The sequence below is a fragment of the Penicillium vulpinum genome (assembly GCF_028829585.1).
Source record: "Penicillium vulpinum strain IBT 29486 chromosome Unknown utg000002l_segment0_segment0, whole genome shotgun sequence".
NCBI lineage: Eukaryota > Fungi > Ascomycota > Eurotiomycetes > Eurotiales > Aspergillaceae > Penicillium > Penicillium vulpinum.
Genome location: NW_026643242.1, coordinates 1039900 through 1058306, shown reverse-complemented (window position 1 = coordinate 1058306; position 18407 = coordinate 1039900). Strand labels below are relative to the sequence as shown.

At 46.0% G+C, this 18407-nt stretch overlaps 11 protein-coding genes across 11 annotated transcripts; 6 read left to right on the top strand and 5 right to left on the bottom strand.

Annotated features, from left to right (window-relative positions):
- Window positions 1-1499: 1499 nt before the first annotated feature.
- N7479_003484 (Aldolase-type TIM barrel) lies at window positions 1500-2854 on the bottom strand (the record flags this gene model as incomplete). The annotated part of the gene is made up of 7 exons (XM_057251181.1): window positions 1500-1592; window positions 1655-1994; window positions 2045-2276; window positions 2337-2445; window positions 2498-2626; window positions 2683-2726; window positions 2782-2854. 7 exons carry the CDS (start codon window positions 2852-2854, stop codon window positions 1500-1502), a joined length of 1020 nt encoding a protein of 339 aa, XP_057110506.1.
- A 1094-nt stretch (window positions 2855-3948) lies between these two features.
- Window positions 3949-4843, top strand: N7479_003483 (uncharacterized protein; the record flags this gene model as incomplete). Its single annotated transcript, XM_057251180.1, has 2 exons — window positions 3949-4038; window positions 4322-4843. The coding sequence occupies 2 exons, from the start codon at window positions 3949-3951 to the stop codon at window positions 4841-4843; spliced, it is 612 nt and encodes a 203-aa protein (XP_057110505.1).
- Window positions 4844-6109: 1266 nt separating this feature from the next.
- N7479_003482 (glycoside hydrolase family 72 protein) lies at window positions 6110-7872 on the top strand (the record flags this gene model as incomplete). The annotated part of the gene is made up of 4 exons (XM_057251179.1): window positions 6110-6190; window positions 6246-6283; window positions 6334-6359; window positions 6416-7872. The coding sequence occupies 4 exons, from the start codon at window positions 6110-6112 to the stop codon at window positions 7870-7872; spliced, it is 1602 nt and encodes a 533-aa protein (XP_057110504.1).
- Window positions 7873-8524: 652 nt separating this feature from the next.
- N7479_003481 (uncharacterized protein) lies at window positions 8525-8988 on the top strand (the record flags this gene model as incomplete). The annotated part of the gene is made up of 4 exons (XM_057251178.1): window positions 8525-8533; window positions 8629-8700; window positions 8766-8836; window positions 8919-8988. The coding sequence occupies 4 exons, from the start codon at window positions 8525-8527 to the stop codon at window positions 8986-8988; spliced, it is 222 nt and encodes a 73-aa protein (XP_057110503.1).
- Window positions 8989-9923: 935 nt separating this feature from the next.
- Window positions 9924-10172, top strand: N7479_003480 (kinase-like protein; the record flags this gene model as incomplete). Its single annotated transcript, XM_057251177.1, has 1 exon — window positions 9924-10172. The coding sequence occupies one exon, from the start codon at window positions 9924-9926 to the stop codon at window positions 10170-10172; it is 249 nt and encodes an 82-aa protein (XP_057110502.1).
- Window positions 10173-10356: 184 nt separating this feature from the next.
- Window positions 10357-10656, top strand: N7479_003479 (uncharacterized protein; the record flags this gene model as incomplete). The annotated part of the gene is made up of 1 exon (XM_057251176.1): window positions 10357-10656. One exon carries the CDS (start codon window positions 10357-10359, stop codon window positions 10654-10656), a length of 300 nt encoding a protein of 99 aa, XP_057110501.1.
- Window positions 10657-10794: 138 nt separating this feature from the next.
- N7479_003478 (putative short-chain dehydrogenase/reductase) lies at window positions 10795-11812 on the bottom strand (the record flags this gene model as incomplete). The annotated part of the gene is made up of 3 exons (XM_057251175.1): window positions 10795-10857; window positions 10911-11635; window positions 11692-11812. The coding sequence occupies 3 exons, from the start codon at window positions 11810-11812 to the stop codon at window positions 10795-10797; spliced, it is 909 nt and encodes a 302-aa protein (XP_057110500.1).
- A 983-nt stretch (window positions 11813-12795) lies between these two features.
- On the bottom strand, window positions 12796-14750 carry N7479_003477 (uncharacterized protein; the record flags this gene model as incomplete). The annotated part of the gene is made up of 8 exons (XM_057251174.1): window positions 12796-13126; window positions 13190-13414; window positions 13466-13694; window positions 13747-13814; window positions 13868-14130; window positions 14180-14260; window positions 14316-14417; window positions 14472-14750. 8 exons carry the CDS (start codon window positions 14748-14750, stop codon window positions 12796-12798), a joined length of 1578 nt encoding a protein of 525 aa, XP_057110499.1.
- Window positions 14751-15547: 797 nt separating this feature from the next.
- Window positions 15548-16849, top strand: N7479_003476 (M20 family metallopeptidase; the record flags this gene model as incomplete). Its single annotated transcript, XM_057251173.1, has 1 exon — window positions 15548-16849. The coding sequence occupies one exon, from the start codon at window positions 15548-15550 to the stop codon at window positions 16847-16849; it is 1302 nt and encodes a 433-aa protein (XP_057110498.1).
- A 152-nt stretch (window positions 16850-17001) lies between these two features.
- On the bottom strand, window positions 17002-17544 carry N7479_003475 (uncharacterized protein; the record flags this gene model as incomplete). The annotated part of the gene is made up of 1 exon (XM_057251172.1): window positions 17002-17544. One exon carries the CDS (start codon window positions 17542-17544, stop codon window positions 17002-17004), a length of 543 nt encoding a protein of 180 aa, XP_057110497.1.
- A 447-nt stretch (window positions 17545-17991) lies between these two features.
- N7479_003474 (uncharacterized protein) lies at window positions 17992-18385 on the bottom strand (the record flags this gene model as incomplete). The annotated part of the gene is made up of 2 exons (XM_057251171.1): window positions 17992-18062; window positions 18142-18385. 2 exons carry the CDS (start codon window positions 18383-18385, stop codon window positions 17992-17994), a joined length of 315 nt encoding a protein of 104 aa, XP_057110496.1.
- Window positions 18386-18407: the final 22 nt, after the last annotated feature.

The following is an 18407-nucleotide window of genomic DNA, read 5'->3' as shown; positions in this document are numbered from 1 at the left end:
CATGAACTATCTATATAGGTACTTATATGCCTCTGCCAATCAGCTCGTTCATAGCTGTGCATGATCCAAAAATGTCAGTCATCTCATGTTTCCCATTTGATACGGGCATGCGAAGCATGGCCTTTCCAGCGAACATTTCATGTGAATTCTAGCGCATTCCTCATCCGCCAACCTATTGTGGTATCTTTCCATTGCTATCGCTATATATCGTTGTCTAACGCTAGATCTCTTGACTTCGAAGCTTCTCACTCAATCTTCTATACAGAAGATCAACCCACTTCAACAAGCACCACTTTTGAAAACAAACTAAATATGGGTTACTTTCTGCCTCTATATGTTGAAGAATTAGCGTACCATTTATAAAGATCTAGGATACATGATTGGAGATTTCATGATCTTCTCTTCCCACAACAGAAGTGATAGGTAGTAATAGGAGTGAGTCTGGCCCCATAAAGCCCTATTTTGTAGCCCAAGGTTCCAGGTAGTATCCTACGGCAAACGAAAGGACTGCAGTGCAAGCAAGCCTTGTACTACAGACTACTGGTGAATCTACGACAAAGACATCAAGTTTTTTCTAGCCATAAATGGCTAGATATTCAACAATAGTGGCCAGGAACCTTAGACCAGAGCATCTTTGTCACGATCCTGAGTTAGCTCTTAGCTTCTACAACTATCAACAATCTCATCCTGCATTAAACCGTGCACCTAGACGTCTACATAGACTTCTCCTAACAAGTTCTGAGCCCTCGGAAGCTCTTCATCGACTTTCTCTACATCTGCATCCTCTAGCACCTCTAATAAATTTTACGAAGCTAGGCCAGGACGGGGTTTTGTTTTATTTTCGCCCCAGTGCCAGTATCTATCGCAGCTAACATATTACATCTACTACATTCCAGTTCTAAACGCACCCAGTCACTGCTTCAAGGTTACAGCGGAGTCAAATGGTCAAGCTCAAGTAGTCGTTTAAATGCTCTAAGGTTTCACAGTACAGCATACATCACAGTGTCTGAAAGACTGTGTTTCTATGTTGAGTGCCCAAACACTCTCACCAACCCACAAATGTCTGAACATCATCTTTCAGTACCGCTGGTGAGATTCTTATCGACTTATTCCAGTTCCTTTATGCGAAGGCTTGAAAGCGTCTGCTGTAGCCAATTACCATTGAACAAGGCGGGTTCAGCTGTTGGAATAAAGAATAAAGGGTAATAGCTACAGAGAAGCCGGATATCCGGGCAAACTGGCGCTCTGTAGCCTGATAGCCAAAACCACCAGGTCCACCAGAATATTATTTATGCAGTTTGACTGTAGAAAAGCCCTCTAGTTTTGATAAGAATATGACATTTTTATTTTCATATAAATTTTCACATCAAATAGACTGACAACCTAATGACACCTGATTAGAGATTTCCTGTCGATGCATATCCTCAATAGGTTCATTGAAGCCCACTCCAGCTCGCAAACATTAAATAGAAAGGTGATTCCCAAGCGATAATAGTATTTCATAGGTTGATTGGGGTGTAAGAAGAGTCCTCCAATTGAGACTTGACGTACAACTCCGCCGCGGTTTGAGCATCACAAAATAGAGCAATTGCCTGTATTCGAGATTAGTCAATCTCGGTTGCGCAAGAGACACAAGCTGGAAATGCCTTCTTACCTGTGCTGTCTTGAATTGCGCCTTTCCGCCCTCACTCGCAGCAAAATGAACCCGGTATTGACTCTCGGAGTCGATATATGAAGGGTAGTTGACAGCCTCTGTGGCATTGGCAGTTCTCGCAAACAAGGACATACTCTCCACCTCCTCTCGGGATCTCTCTGTAGCTGCCAAAAGCCTAAGAAATTTTGGTGATATAGTTAGTGCGTCGACCCCAGCGAGCATAATCAGCTCATCAAGGTTCAGCGCTACACAAGCTTTCAGCCGTGTGGGCAGAGAGTTCTGGCGATAGAACTGCTGTGCTTGCACACAGACCCCAAGAATTGGATTCGTGTCTTTGTATCTGCCGAGGTATTAGAAATAATCTCGCATTTGTCGATACATCTCACTCACCCCTCGTAAGTTTCGGTTTTGAGCTCATGCAAAAACGGTGAAATTGATATACAGCCGGCTTCGCCCGCAAGGATCGCCTGTTCCATCGAGAAGAGAGTCGTGGCCAAAGTCTTTATTCCACTTCTCTTGAGCTGGTGCGCAGCTTTCATTCCTTCCCATGTCGCTGGCACCTTGGTGACCAGGCGAGATTTGTCGAAACCGGGGTCAATGATTTGACAGATAAGATGGAATCCTGAAGAACGCAAATAAACATCTCTTTTCTTGGTGTATATAGTGAACAGTATTCTCTTACGCTGAGCATTTGCAACTATTGCTTCGGTGTTGTAAGAGTAGCTCGGGTTGATCATAACATGTACATTTCCATGGACAGTTTGGATCACCTCGAGGGCTAGTTCGATACCCTAGACCAGTCAGCTCTAGATATCTGGATCGATCAATTCAACGAGGACCTACCGCCACCTCCACAGCAAGCTCTTCGAGGGTGATAGTGGCGAACTGTGGGTGTATCGTGGTCGCTAACTCTAGTGATCTCTTCAGCACGGCGCTTCTGTTGGGCTTAACAATCTCTGCTTGGATCTCAAACTGTTTTTTTAATCAGCACATACTAAGACATAGCATCTAGAGATATATTCTCATACTTGATTCCCTGTTGCATCTTGAAAAGGCCCAATCTCCTTGGAAGCTGATGTGAAATTTTCATTAGTCTTCTGCATAATGCAAGCGAAAAGATCCCCAACCTTCAATATCGTAGGTGTCAATATCCACCTGTGTCCGTGAGCGAAGGTACTCCAGTAAGTTTACAGTAGCCATGTTTGTTTTTCGTGTGTGATATATTAACACCGTTGACTTTTCCACTGAGTTTTAAAAATAGGAGAATAGCTTTTGCATATGATCGAGTTAGACTGATCTCAAGTGGATAAAGTTGGCGATTCGACCCCATACTTGAGTAGTTGCGAGGAAAGCGTCAATTGATGTCCACTAGGACATTTATTTCCTCAATGACCAAGTCGAATTCGCATTCTGGCTGCAGCTTGTGGACTCCGTCATGGATCCTAGTCGCACTGTCTTTACTTATGTAGAGTAACCTACAACGTCGGATATATTGGAATCTAGGCTACAAATATCGCAAATAATTCCCGGTCAATATGCTTCAAAGTATATTGTGTAGAACCTTGAATATACCCAACACTTCCGGCCTGTAGTACCATTGTAATGTACGATGGTATAGTATATAGATTTCGAATTGAAGAGATTGAGAAAGAGACTAACAGATCAGTCCCGAACCTCAAGCCACATATTATTTTCTGCAAAGACGAAATGGTTGAAATATTTAGCCAACACGCCGGCGAGAGGGATGCATAAAAGCGGCCGAGGTATGTTCCAATGGCATTCAAAAATGGCGGTCAAAGATCTTTGTTTATCTCCAAGATATTTGTGGGCTGGAGGTGCACCCGATATGGAAGGAACGACCCAATCCTGTGATAGCAATAATAGATCTTCAACTTTTGCTTTATGGACAAGTATAAAATATCTTCTTTCTCGTATTAATATCTAAAAAAAGCAATTCGACGCATCATAAGACCAGGTTCAAATCATCAACACATAATTGAATTCCAAGACCATGTCCACCAGAATGGCGGAGTTCATACCCATCAAATATCTCAGCCAGTCCAAGTTTATCACACGTTTTCTACCTGTGACCATTTGGACCGAGCTCGTGTAGACGCGGAGTCTGGGCTGTGCCCATCTCGTGCATTTGCTTATAAGGTTCCAACGGATATCACGCGGATTGCGATGGATATCTCGGGGGCGGTTGTAGTGGTTGCGGAGGACCGTGGCCCAGAAACAGCTGTTCTTGTGATAACGAGTGTTGCCTTCGCTTTTGGTGATAGATCCACCAGACTATGACGGCTGCAATAATTACGATACCTACAATAGAACCAACGACAACGCCCGCAATCCAAGCTTTGCTGGAACTTGTTGTTGGGACCGCAGTAGGTGTTGGTGATTGAGTGGCTGGTAAACCTACTGTTGATTGAGACTTTGTTTCAGTTGGAGTAGTTGTGGGGAATTGATTTGTTGTTGAAATCGCAGTGGAAGGGGTTGGAGAAGAGCCTAGAAGTGTTATTAGTCGGAGTGTTCGATGTATAGATTCTCTTCTTGGAAAGGGTCATAGGGGACACAGTACTTGAATCGGTTGTTGTTGCTTGCAATTCACGATATATCGTGTTTACCTTCCAACGAAACCCACAAAATATATTCAAAGTTGCTTCCCAGTTCTGCAACTGGATATTTGTCGCGCGGAAGTCTTCACGCAATCTTCAGGTTATTGTGGACACTGTCATTAAAACATTGAAGAACATTGCCAAAGAAAACGCCGTGGGCATCGAAGGGATTACCTTGGAAATGCTCTCAGACGTCGTCAACGTGACGGGGCCTAAGATTATGGCGATCGCGCTCATGGATAGTCTCGAACAATTGCTCGATAGGCCCGTCGATGATCGTGATTACGCACTCACTAAGCGGCCTAAGTTAGTCGGTGAAGTCTTGGTCATGCCTGGCGTCTCTTTCGCTGCTCTTCAAAACGGAAACCCGACGGATCAAGGCGATGTTCTTGTGACGCATCATTACGAGGGCTCGTGGAAGAAGGAAGATGCGGAAGCCAAAGAGCATAAAAAGCTGAAGCAAGAACAAGACCAACGTCAACAGGAAGAGGCAACGAAAGAGGCAACATCGCTACCACCACCACCACCACCACCACCTGCTTCTGCTTCTGCTGATGCTGCCGTTGCGACTTGATTAAAGGTACGATAATGAGTGAAGAGCAGCAAGTTGTATTTCTTTTGTCTTGTCCATTTTTTTTTTACTTCCCCAGGCGGGATTTTATTGTTCGCTAGAACTTCGAAGACGAGATTGAAGATTCTAAGGAACATACTATGTAACTACCATCAGGAGTTTTGTCTATTTCCGGTTTATGTTGTTTAGGATGGTGTATCAATGAAGTGTCACATTTATCATTTCCAATTTCCCACCAAGAAAAATTGAAATATCTACTCCGTGTATCCCAGAGGTCATATTGTGGCTGACGCCCGTGTTCTGTGTAATGGACATGTTCGAACAAGACCAGCCATACTACTCCGTACTATACCTAGGTATTGATAGCCTTATATTGTCAAGCTTGAGATTTCTAGCCGCCTACAAAGGAGCGCACAGCCACCCGGAGCCTCATGTCCTACGCAAATAGGAATAGAAGCGCTGGTGGCGCTCGAACTACGTATGTACATGGGAAATTAATTTCGCCGTCTCCGACCGCCAAATCATGTCTGAAGCCGAAACCACGTGATACCCCTCTACACTAGATAAGTCGATAAAAATAGGATGTGGATCAGTTACGAAGTCGGATCCTCTACCGACCTCGGGAGCAGATCGTTTTGATCGGCGGAGCTATACTCCACTTTACTCCGCTGCTTGGTCAATGTAAGTGACTGCGAAGTATCTTAAGCAATCCTTCTGTATATCCCATCGAATTTAAAAAGGCTGACTATACTGAGAGGAGGATATCGAGGTAAAAGGCAAGTATAAACCCGATCAGATCTGAAAGGTTTTCCTCCGCAGGTACCCGAAGAAGATGCACTTCGGGCGCTGCTTGAAACAACAGGCTAATGTATACAAGGCTTGTGTTGCAGTCATAATCGACAGCCTTGGGAACATGTACCACTAGTCAGATTTTCGATACTAAATCAAAATACTACCCTTGTTTGAATAAAGACATCATTATGCGCAGCCACTCATTTCAAGATGACTCTCCAAAGCATCAAAATTGTGCAGAATGTGCGGCGGTCAGGTACCGCCTCGCTGCTTCCCCAAGAGTATAGGTAGATGGAACTGCTCAGGTGGGCATGTGGTACATTTGTTTCCCGCGCCCTCTGCTTTCTCTCTGTTTCCTTTGTAAACAACGCGTTGTTGCACAGAACCCCTCAGATCTTGCATCAAAAGGCTTCAATGTTGGCCAATCCTATGATAACTACCATAGAAATCTTGATAACTGACCAGAATACAGCCAAGATGCGATCCCATCTTCTTCTAGCAGGGCTCTTCCTGCTGTTGGCCACAGCCATAGCTAGTGTTCCGCAAATTGAGATCAAGGCAAGACTTTATGCACTGCTTAGAGAATTAACTAACTGACGAAATTGATTCACAGGGATCCAAGTTTTTCTATGCGAACAATGGAAACCAATTGTGAGTGGACGGAATATTCTAACTGCTTCAGGTGCTAACCCCACGACTAGTTACATTCGTGGAGTTGCCTATCAGGGTATGCATGCTAGACAATACAGTTCATTCTATGCCCCTAAACTAACCATTATATAGAGGACTACAATGCTGGAGGAGCGGGAGGTACCGGCCAGTCGACTGATACTCGGTACACCGATCCTCTGGTAGATGGTTCACACTGCGATCGTGATATCCCGTACCTCCAGCAATTGCGGACGAACGTCATTCGCATCTACGCTGTCGACCCGACCAAAAATCATGATGATTGTATGCAGAAATTGGCCGATGCAGGAATCTATGTGATCGCCGATCTCTCATCCCCTCAGTTGTCGATTGCCTCCAACTCGCCATCCTGGACCGTCGAACTGTACGATCGGTATACTGCCGTGGTTGACGCCTTGCACCAGTATGATAATATTATTGGTTTCTTTGCCGGAAATGAAGTTGTGGACAAAGTCAATCAGACAATGGGTACAGCATTCGTCAAAGCAGCTGTGCGCGATATGAAAGCCTACGTCAAGACAAAGGGATACAGGAAGTCCTTGGCCTTTGGCTACGCAACCACCGACCAACCAGATTTTCGTAACAAGCTTTCCGACTATCTCAGTTGTGGAGATCAGTCTACTGCTATCGACTTCTTTGGTTACAACATGTATGAGTGGTGTGGAGACAACACATTCCAGGGCTCGGGCTACAAAAATCTCACAGAGCAGTACAAGGATTACCCTGTTCCAATCTTCTTCTCCGAATATGGATGCAATACAATCAGGCCTCGCAAGTTTGGCGACGTCGCTGCAATCTTCGGGCCTGACATGGAGAATCTTTGGAGTGGTGGCATTGTCTACATGTACTTTCAAAGTACCAACAACTACGGGCTTGTCTCTGTCGACGGGAAATCAGTCAGCACTCAGCCAGATTTCAGCTATTACTCGAAGGCAATTCAAACTGCCACTCCTACTGGTGTCAATAGTGGCAGCTATACCCCCACTAATACTCCGCACCCATGTCCCACCGTCGATGAAGCGTGGTTGTCAAAGTCTAGTCCCCTACCACCTTCCCCAAACAAAGAACTGTGTTCCTGCATGGTGGACAGTCTGTCATGTGTAGCCAGTCAATCTCTGCATGCAGACCAATACGGTGACTTGTTTGATATAGTCTGTGGAAGCGACAAGAGCGCCTGTGATGGAATTTCCCAGAACACAACCACGGGACAGTACGGTGCCTACGGCGTCTGCACCAGCAAGGACAAACTGTCCTACGTCTTTGACCGCTACTATCAGGGTCAGAAGAAGGACCAGTCAGCGTGCGATTTCAAGGGAGCGGCGTCGATCAAGTCTGCCAAGGATCCATCCGGAAGTTGCAAATCACTTCTCAGCCAGGCTGGCACAGCTGGAACAGGCCAGGGAACAGGGGGAGAAACATCCCCATCTAAGGGAAGAGGTGCGTGTCGGGAGCTCCCATTTGATGCGTTCTCCAATGAATGGTATGGAAGGTGGCTCATGCTTGCGTTCGGGCTAGTTAGCTGGTACACTGTCCGCCTTTTCGAGCGTTGATAGCCCTCTCAATTAGGTTATCTACATATTGATAACAGATAGTACCCTGAGTTGCACTAATTTGCGACTCTAGCAATTGAAACCATATTGATATTTTAATCTTTCCGGGTATCAAGCCGTAGAAGTAATGGTAGTGATAACAATTTTCTGAGCGTAGGGTGAAAGATCCATTGCCACTATATTCAACGTAGTTCTCGGAGGCTCTCTATCGATTTTCAAGGCTTTTGGATACATAATGTTTTCAATCTATATAGACCATCCATGTTTAGTATGAAGTTTGAAATTTAGTCGTTCCTTCCCAGCGAAGGATAGACTTAAACTCATCGTTACATAGGCTGAGCTCCATATTAACACCTAGATCTTCTCTTCTAGAATACACTTTTGAACATTTGTTTTGAAACCCTCTTCTCCTAGATAAATTCCCTACTACACCTATATGTTGTACGGTTGTTGCGGATTGAACTCCTGTAAATTGCGGGATATAGACCTGCTTAGTAATCAGTATTTTCCGCCCGCCCCACGTGGGGCTTACCACTGGGGCTGACAATTTTTTTTACAAAAAATTACAGATCTCCCTCGCGCCCACATCCCATCGCATTCCCCTCTTCGAACCTTTCCTCTCGTTTTAGACGTCAAGTCAAATACCGCAAACATGGGCAACGTAAGAAGGAATCCCTCCGCCATGCAGATGACGCCAGACTATTCTGGGCTCTTTGTTTGGGCCCCTCAGGGCAGTGAATTAACAATCCTCGATAGGGAGCTAAGGCAAACATGAAGCGCGAGCGCAACGCGAAGGACACCAAGACCGCCAAGTCGCAAACTAAGAGCGTGCGTCAACATCATCTTCAACGCCCATGTTGTTTCTCCAGTCACTGACCCACATCCTTGTCTAGAACGAGAAGGCCATGAGCATCCAGTGCCAGGTCTGCAGACAGACTTTCCTCCAGACCACCAAGGCGCCTGCGTACGTGATTCCAGACCCGATCTCTTTCGAATGTCTGTTTCTGTTGATGTATATGGGCTAACATATATCTGTGTGGTTATAGTCTCCTCGAGCACGCCTCCAACAAGCACAACAAGGGTCTTGCCGACTGCTTCCCCGGTGTCAGCGTATAGACAACCATCCCGGCGGAACCGAAACCAATCTTCTTTACGATATCACGGGTTAGCATGGCTTCAGGAGTTTTGAAAGCGAAAATATCTAGGAACTGGACTTGGAGAGCGGATATTTCTACGTAGTTGCCTACGTAGGTGTAGAGGAGGGATCTTCATGAGGTGTATATGCTTGCAGTGGTGGTGTGAAGACCCCTTATGATTATAGACCTACTCAACTATACATATGATCTTTCTCTCCCTCTACAATTACTGATCTTGCCTTGCCGTAACAACAGAAAGAGCGGAGTCTCTCCCGATCATCATCTACCTATACTTGCGGGGATTGGATAGGCGCAACGGTTGTAGGGCCGCAGGGGGGAGAAATATTATCGCTTGATTTCTTATTGGTATACTATATCGCATTATACTAGAAAGACTATGTTCATCACATGGGGCTTACTAGAAATATAAATTAGCAAAGATTTGAAATCCGAGTTGGTTGGAAGCAAGGATTATCAGGAAGAGTGCGAAAATATAATAGCATATATTGCTGGGTTTCCACTATATCTCGACAATGAGCAAGGGTCATAGAAATCCGCGTGTTCATGTGATTGATGACGGGTGACAGGTTCTCTTCCGAAGAAACACAGATTCCCACCCCCTTGCCATTGTTATTCAGATAAATGCGACCGCCGGGTCACGAAAATACCCGAAAAATTACTGAATCCTCAAAGGAGGCTCCTTATGACCGACAGAATCTTCATAAAGGGTACCGATATATTAAAAAGGGCAACATTATAAGGCCCTGTCCGTGGTCTCTGAATCCACTCGACCTCCCAAATGACCAAGAGGTCATTGCTGTACTCGATAAAAAAATGGGCAGACTTGTACTTGAGTGAGACTGTCCCTGGGTCACAAAGTCTGGGGTTGGAGTGCGATCTCCCGAAGCTGAAGCGATGAGACTTGTCGCTAAGCAGACCGATGTTCCAGTGCCCGAAGTGCTTTTCACTCGTTTCAGTCCTGATGAAGGGATAATAACTCCAGAAGAGTTCTTCAAGCCCGATTATCGTCCGTCGGAAGGCACTATTGGGATGACTATCATTTCCGGAATAACTCTAGAGCAAAAATGGGATAGCCTAGAGGACGAGGCTAGAGAGTCAATCTGCCTCCAGCTCTGGGATCTGATCTCAAACTCCGAAAGATAATTCGCCCACAGGAGCTTGAGGGACCTTATCAGTGTGCCGCGGATGGCTCTCTATCCCTGGACCGGATGCTAGAAGATCTACAACAGCCCGGTCGACCAATTTCGAGCGACTCAGACCTAGGTCTAGAATCTACGAGCGATATCTCTACCATGGGGGAAGTCGGTATGAAAATCAACTACTGGATATGCTACCCCATTCGGAGCGCTCGGTCTTCGCGCATGCAGATATTGCGCCGCGCAATATCATCGTGGACGAGCAGAACAATGTCACCGGTATTCTCGACTGGGAATACGCAGGATGGTATCCTGAGTACTGGGAGTATGCGCAGATTATGCGGCCGGCGTTTTGGGGTGACTGGTCAGTTTGGATGGACAAGACGGCACCGCAGCGGTGGGATCTCGCAAGAATCAATGATGCTAGGAAAGTTTTTGTTTTGAGGCAGAAGATATTTTTGAAAAACATCTTGCGGAAAGGGTCATATTGAGGTGCATACTTGCATTGTGAGATGATTGAATAACTGAATGGTTAATATGCAATGAACTAGATACCTTTTGTCGCCAGGGTTCAGGACAAATAAATTTGAAATATTGACAGGAAAAGAAATATCCAAGTCTAGATGAATTTATCTAGCAGTGAAACCACCATCAACTCTAATATCCGCACCATTGATCATGCCACTAGAATCCTATTGCAGAAGTCAGAGCCAGAAATATAACCCACCGAGCCAAGGAAACATACCTGACAAAGAAACAGCACAGAATCAGCAACTTCCTCCGGAAGTGCAAACTTGCCTGTTGGTATACTCGCCAAAAAGGCCTTTCGAACATTCGTCTCCCCCCAAGCCTTCCTCCCAAGCTCCGTCCACGCCACAGTCGGAGACACAGTATTGGCAGTGATACCCCGACCAGCCCACTCAGACGCCATACTGCGCGTCAGACCTAAGAGCCCAGCTTTAGAAGCACAATATGCGCCATGTCGATGTAGCGCAGCATGTGCCGCCTGAGATGAAATGCTCACGATTCTTCCCGGTGGTGGGGCACTTGGTGATGATTCTGCGGCCTTGGATGCAGCGAAGTAGAGTCGAGCAAATGCTTGAGAGCAGAGCATCGGGCCGTAGATGTTAGTAGTGAGATGCTTGAGCGTTTCTTCGGGTGGTGTTATCTCCATGTCGCTGAGAGATACGTATCCGGCTGTATTGATCAGGATACTTGGGAAGACTCTTTCGGATGCAGAGGTCGAATTTGGGTCGATTAATTGTTTCTCTAGAGAGTTGAAGGCCGCCTGCACGGAGTCTGGTGAGGTGATGTCGCATTCATAGGTGTGTACATCATCTAGATTGCCGCTCGCACCGTACCCGGATTCGAGTAGCTCGTCATGACGTGCAGCTTCGAATGGTGCGTAGAGAATGGCGAGACAGGCACCTTGCTGTCTCAACTTTTGGCCAATGCTTGAACCGAGGCCGCCTATGGAGAAGTTAGGTTTCGTTTTGTCCGGGGTCGTGTTTATCCCGTGTCCATACCGAGGCCACCAGGCATGATGGCTAACCTGCGTGCGAATGCCATGATATACAGATTTTGTTTCAATAGTGGCAGAGTGTTAACAAGGGAAGTTTTTAGAATTTGAATTTCAAAGTCGGACATTGTCCGTTGAGGGGAACCCGAACGATTTTGGGAATGATCATCCTGGTATCCACCCCCACACTTGATGTCATTGTAGTGAAGGGCTGGTGAGGCGCTAGGGGGTAAACCTCGGGAGAATGCAGACCATCTTTTCTTTTACGTTGATAACATTCTATACATACCTCATAGATCAAGAAGAGATCCATGGATCTTATTGGACTAACCAACAAGCTTATTATTAGGTACTGAACTAGTAAACTCAATTCGTCACCCTCGACCCAATCACTGGTAGACTTCCGCAGAGCCCACAAAGCCCAAAGCCCAACCCGGACCCAACCCGCAAATGGGCTGGGTTTTGGGCCCGGTCTCGGGCCCACCGATGGACTATGGGCCCCCAAATGGGCCGCAAACAGGACAAATATACCGAGAATTCAGAAGTTGAACCCCCTTGTAGGGTTTTTAAAATTACCCTTCGTTTCACCTCCGTTCTAAGCCTTATCCTAAAGCTAATATTTTATTAATTTGAATGATTTAGAATCAATCACTAGTTATCTCTCTATATCACGTTTAAAAATATAAAAAAGCGCGTTATTCAGATAATTTATAAATTACAGAAGTTCACTTGACAAGTAGTAGTGCTGCTACACAAACCCAAAATATATATCGTACCAAAACATTAAGATTAATGGTATCTCGACTTCGATCAGTTAGATTTCACTCAAAACTAAAACATATATTTATGTAGCTAATATAATCCTAGCTTATAAATTTGAACTTTATATACCTAGTGGACGGTCGTAATACAGTGATTATAGAGGCCGCCTAGGATGGGATTTAATGGGGGCCTTATAGGCCCCCACTGATAGGTTGTGGGTTGGGTCGAGTTTCCAGGGTAGGGCCCATAGCCTACCAATCAGGTTTATTCTGCATGAAGGGAAGATATTGCATCAATGCTATTGTTTCAACCTTTTCTCAACTTTTAATGCACCCAATTCTATATACGTCTATCTCTTCTCTCCTGCATGAATATCAACATCATCCAGCACAGCCTGATTCTCTTTCGCCGCCGCAAGTCGAATCCTCTTTAGCTTCCTCGTATCAACATCCACCCGCCAAGTAAAAGCCCAAGTAACCAGGTTCATAATGATCGCCATACCAACAAATCCCATCGCAATCCCGAATGAGGTTGTATATCGTGGCGCGAACCGAGAGTTGAATAGCTGAGACCCAACAGCCCCTCCAATCTGCCCGTAACTATTCGCAAATGCGATTGCAAAGGCAGATCCCGTTGCACCCTCGGTTGTCTGGACTCGCCAGGGCCACATCATTGTATACCTGATGTATTTTAGCGTGAGACATTGAAGTATTATATAATGGTCGGTCTAGTGTTGCACTCACCATGCAGTCGAGAAACCTCCTGCTACAATCGTCGCAGCATATACACCCCCGTTATTTGGGAAGGCATACAGCACGCCATAACAAGCTAGAATGACAATCATAAATCCAAGCGGGATGGCTGGTTGTGGAATACGCCCAGTGTCCGCGAAGATACCGAATGCGACTGTCAAAATTACTGCGAAGACCGCAGATGGAATGTTCAGTAGCTGGGCTTCACCCATAGACCTTTGAACTTTGTTAGAAATGCACTGTTCCCTTCAAGTTGGAAGAACTCACGTAAATCCGAGATTGGAAATGACGGTGGGTTGGTAGAATGTGAGTCCCGTTGTACCAATCGTGAAGAAAGCCCAGCAGAAGAGGAAAAGCCAGATTCGCTTGTTCTTCAATGTCGTGATGAGTTCGCGCATATTGAAGTTAGATTCCGCTGCCCGAGGTGAATTGCTCGGTAGGCGGGCTTGCGTGAAGGCCTTTTCTTTTTCAGATAACCAGGACGCAGTTGAAGGAACTGTCAGATGGTCAGTTACACCTTGCACTGAAAGCTAGGTAGGATGGCCTACAATCAGGTAAGAAGAAATAAGTAAAAATTCCTAGTAAGACTGTGAAGATTCCTTCCGTCAAAATAAGCCTAAATATAACCATTAGTATGGAATTGAAAGTTTTGCGAGAAGGTCGAAATACCATTTCCATCCGGATAGACCACCAGCAACGACGCCATTGAAAGCAAATGCAAGGACACCACTGATCACAGTGCTAAAATTTCCTAGTAGTGTCACAAGAACGATCCTTGGAGCAATCTCATCGGGTCTATACCAATAGCAGAGCTGTAGAAGCATTCCTGGCCACAGGCCAGCCTCAAACAGTCCGAGGAAGAACCGGACAGCATATAAACCCTGTCTATTTGTCACAGCTGCATGGCAGCACAGAACGATACCCCAAGATACCTGTAGCCATTAGTGCCACACCAGATAGAAGTAGAATAGTTCAATTTACCATAATCCTAGCTTGCCATATCGATGGTCGCACACCTTTCAACAATAGGTTTGATGGGGCTTCTGCAAGTATGTAAGGGACCTCCAAGGGATTAGTACAACCTCACAATAGCGAAATTTGGTCAGAGTTATCTCACATAATACATAGTTGTAACCAGATTGTATTGATCTGAAGTCATTTTCAATTCAGTCAAGATGTTACGTGGTGTGCCTTTGTCCATAACCCGGGCGTATGAGACCTAGAACATTGTGGTCAGTGATCTTCCACCAGTGTACTCAATAGATAATCTTACATTGCTGTAATCCACGCTTTTCAACATATACATAACAGCTAACAGTGGAAGTAGATGCCAGTCAATACGTCGCAAAAGCTTCTTTTCCTCTGCGCTACTGAGCGTCGCACGCGCTCGCATCAGGGTAGCATCATAACCAGGGATGAGATCTTCTTCAATAGACTGCGGAGTGTCGTCTCCATTGCGGTTAACGTAGTGTACATTTCCTTTCTTTGGTATCAATATTTTGTCCGTGGATATAGTCCCAATTTGACCTTTCTCTGCTATCTCAGAAGACATGGTGTCTTTTGTAGCTCATGCACGGAAGAAAGGTACAACTGAAGCAATTGTAATGATTTTGAAGGGATATCTATGCCATTATATGGGTTCTAACATTTGCCCTACTCCACATTCTCAGGAAGTACCGAAAGTTGGTTATATCATATGTGAATTGCGCAAGATGAGCAAGGACTACTTGGCATGGCGGCATGCAGGGGTCTTTTTACCTAGTGTCCTATGCTGACAATACTGTCCTTTGGAATACATTTGCCGAGATCACTACTTGCGATGCCTTGCTTACCATGCGTCGAGGAACCCCTCAAGTTGGAAAGCAGAATGCTGCTTATAGTCCATCATATCGCCCAGACAATTAAAACAATCTGTGGAGATTATTTGCTCTGATTTAACGTTTAGAATAGTTTCCTAATATTTAAAAGTAACATCGCTGTCAATTTTTATTTGCTTTTCTTATTTCAGGATATTAATTTTGTAGATCTAATCTTATATAGCACTGATCAAAACCCAAGGGAATAATCCTTCCAGAGCACGCAATAATTAGGCCAAGCTCGGCAAATTGATGACTTTGATGTATTACAGTGAATTAGCCGATCAAGATGGTGCATCTTGCTAAATTCAGTACAGAAAGGTAGTCAACGAAAAGAACTAAGTACTGTCCTGCAGGGCTACGAGTATACGCCATTGCGGGGAGAGAATTCCTAATCGGCACCTTTCACCTGGACACTTCATCTCTTTCTAAGATTCAATAACATAGTTTTTTCAGTCTGTAACCTTTGTCAGACTTCAATAAGCAGAGAAATATGAAGGCAGATTACTTTTATGCTGTCGCATCTCTAGTAAGAGTCGCGCTGGCGGCCGAAGCCCAACAACCCCTGAGCGGAAAAGTGATCCATGAGAACGTGAAATCTCCAACTGTGGACCTGAACAAAATTATCGATGAATCTCCTCTCTTGTCATTCCACAGAGACATTGTGCAGATCTCATCAATCAGTGAACATGAAGAAAGCGTTGGAAATTTCCTCTTGGACTTCATCCGCTCACACAACCTAACCGCCGAGAAACAAATCATCACCCCGGGGAATGATACCGAGCAAGAAAGATTCAATGTTTATGCGTACGCCGGGAAAAACAGGTTTCCCTCGGTTCTGCTGACCAGCCACATCGATACTGTGCCACCTTTCATTCCTTATTCGCTTCACCCACCAGCGTCGGGTAACACAGAGAATCTGACATTCAATCGATCAGACCTGGTTATCGCTGGCCGCGGCACGGTAGATGCCAAAGCCAGTGTCGCGGCCATACTATTTGCTGCATTGGAAACACTGAATGTTAACCCCGACGCCTCAATCGGGTTATTGTTTGACGTCGGCGAGGAGAAAAGTGGCGCTGGAATGAAACATTTCTCAAACTCGGATCTCAACCCAACACCACCTAAATTCAATACAGTTATATTTGGAGAACCAACAGAGCTTAAGCTTGTCGCGGGGCATAAAGGTACTCTTGGGTTCAGGCTTATCGCCGAAGGAAAAGCAGCCCATTCGGGGTACCCCTGGCTCGGGAAAAGCGCGATCTCTTCGATTCTTCCTGTTTTATCTTACCTTGATACACTGGAAGATGTTTTGCCAGAGAAAGGTGGACTTCTACGTAGTGAGAAGTTCGGTCAATCCACATTGAATATTGGTGTCATGCGTGCCGGTTTAGCTGGTAATGTTGTTCCTGCACATGCCGAGGCGGCGATTTCCGTTCGTCTAGCAGCTGGAAGTCCAGAGGATACGAGAGAAATTGTGAGGAAGGCGGTTAAAGATGTGACTGGTGGTGATAGAAGCGTCTATCTTGACTTTGGAGATGTCGAGAGCGGCGCTCCACCCCAGCATCTTGATTTTGACGTCGACGGGTTTGACGTGATTACTGTGAACTATGGGACTGACATTCCCTCATTGAACATCAATACCCAAGGAGGTCCAAAAGTGAAGCGGTATCTCTACGGGCCGGGTAGTATCCTTGTTGCCCATGGTGACGATGAGGCAATCACCGTGGGAGAACTTGAAGAGGCGGTGCGCGGATACAAAAGGCTGATCTCGGCCGCGCTGGGTGCTCACTAGACTTAAGATTTGGTTTGGCTTGAGAAATAGATTAATGATATAGTGATGATACTTTACGCTCTTGATCATATCTACGAGTATGTAGACAGTTTGCTGATCTGGTATTACAAGACACCGGATCAATCAAAGAAGTCTAGTAGACACAAGGACGGTTATATACTGGACTCTAACACTCGGACCCCCCTGCGACTGGGCTTCATAAAGTAAGTCCAATCCCCGCTAGCATTCTGGAATGGAAGTGGGTGATGAAGGGGACGATTCATCACAAACACCACTTCACGTATGCCCCAGGGGCAACGGGAATCTAGCGCAGCCTGCCATAGAAATAGCCGGGCACCGAGCCTGTCTGTATCAGACTGTAGATCTACACCCCAGGAAGAGCAGTTAGTAGCACCTGTTGCTCCGATTATTGCTCCAAGGGTCATCACAACGTGGGCATAGGGACCGAGAGCCATCGCGTACATGTTGATGAACGGCCGGGGCACATTATTGTCGTAGAACGTCTCAATAGGAGACATGCAGAAGATAATTGAGATACTAATGGGGAAGCCGCACAGCGCAGACGCACCGGTTGCCCAAAAGACACCTTTCGCTGCCGCTTTCTTGGTCGACACTGCCTCTTCTGCAACGTGGCCCGAGGCATCCCGCCCCACAAGGCAGCTGCTGACCAAGTACCAGGACAGAACCCAGTTCATTCCGGGACTGGGATCCCCGCCATTTTATATAGACATAAACACGCATTGGACTGACTGGAAGCCGTACTTCTTAGATAATCCCATGGAAAGCTAGATGAAGCTAAGTAGTATATCGATAATAATGACTCTCACACCTGCTCAGAACACCTAGGAGTACATGCGCAGGGGCAGGCGATTTAGCGTGTAGTGATGGCTAAGAAAAGGGAGATGGCCCATGCCACTGCGCGCGCTCGGACATCGGCTGTTTCATATGGGAAGCTTGTCTTCGGGTTAAACATGACGATCTCGGAGTTCAGGTAGTTGGCAACTCCGAACGAATCACCCGGGGGGAAAGGCGGTCCATGCAACCAATGTTCATGCGGCAATTAGGAACGACACGAAGTGGCCCGCTTTACCGCCTCCCCAGGATCGGAACCTAGTAGTAAATCGATCCTGCAGCGGGATAGCTTAATCAAGCTTCGGCGAGACAGGCAGCTGTGATGACGGACAGTATGCTACTGGAGACTCAGGAGCTCCAGCTGGTGGAATTGTTAGTGATGTGATCAAAGGCGGCAGAAAACGTAAAATATACGTGGCAGCCAGGCCGCCTCTACTGACGATATCGAAGAATACCGGATCCGACGCAATTCAAGGCCGAGAAGGAGCAGGCGAAATTGTGGAATAATGAGCTCCAGCCTCGGGCCAAGCTAGAGCGATAGCCAAGCTTTAGGAGGTCGCGATCATCCTCATTAGTCACGGAAATTCCATCGGAGTGCTGGGCATGTTTGCTGTTTGCTGTTTCGGACATCTTCCGGGGAATTGGCTGCATCGAGGGCGATAATAGCAGGTCAGGGAAGACCATGATGACTGATATTCTCTTTTGT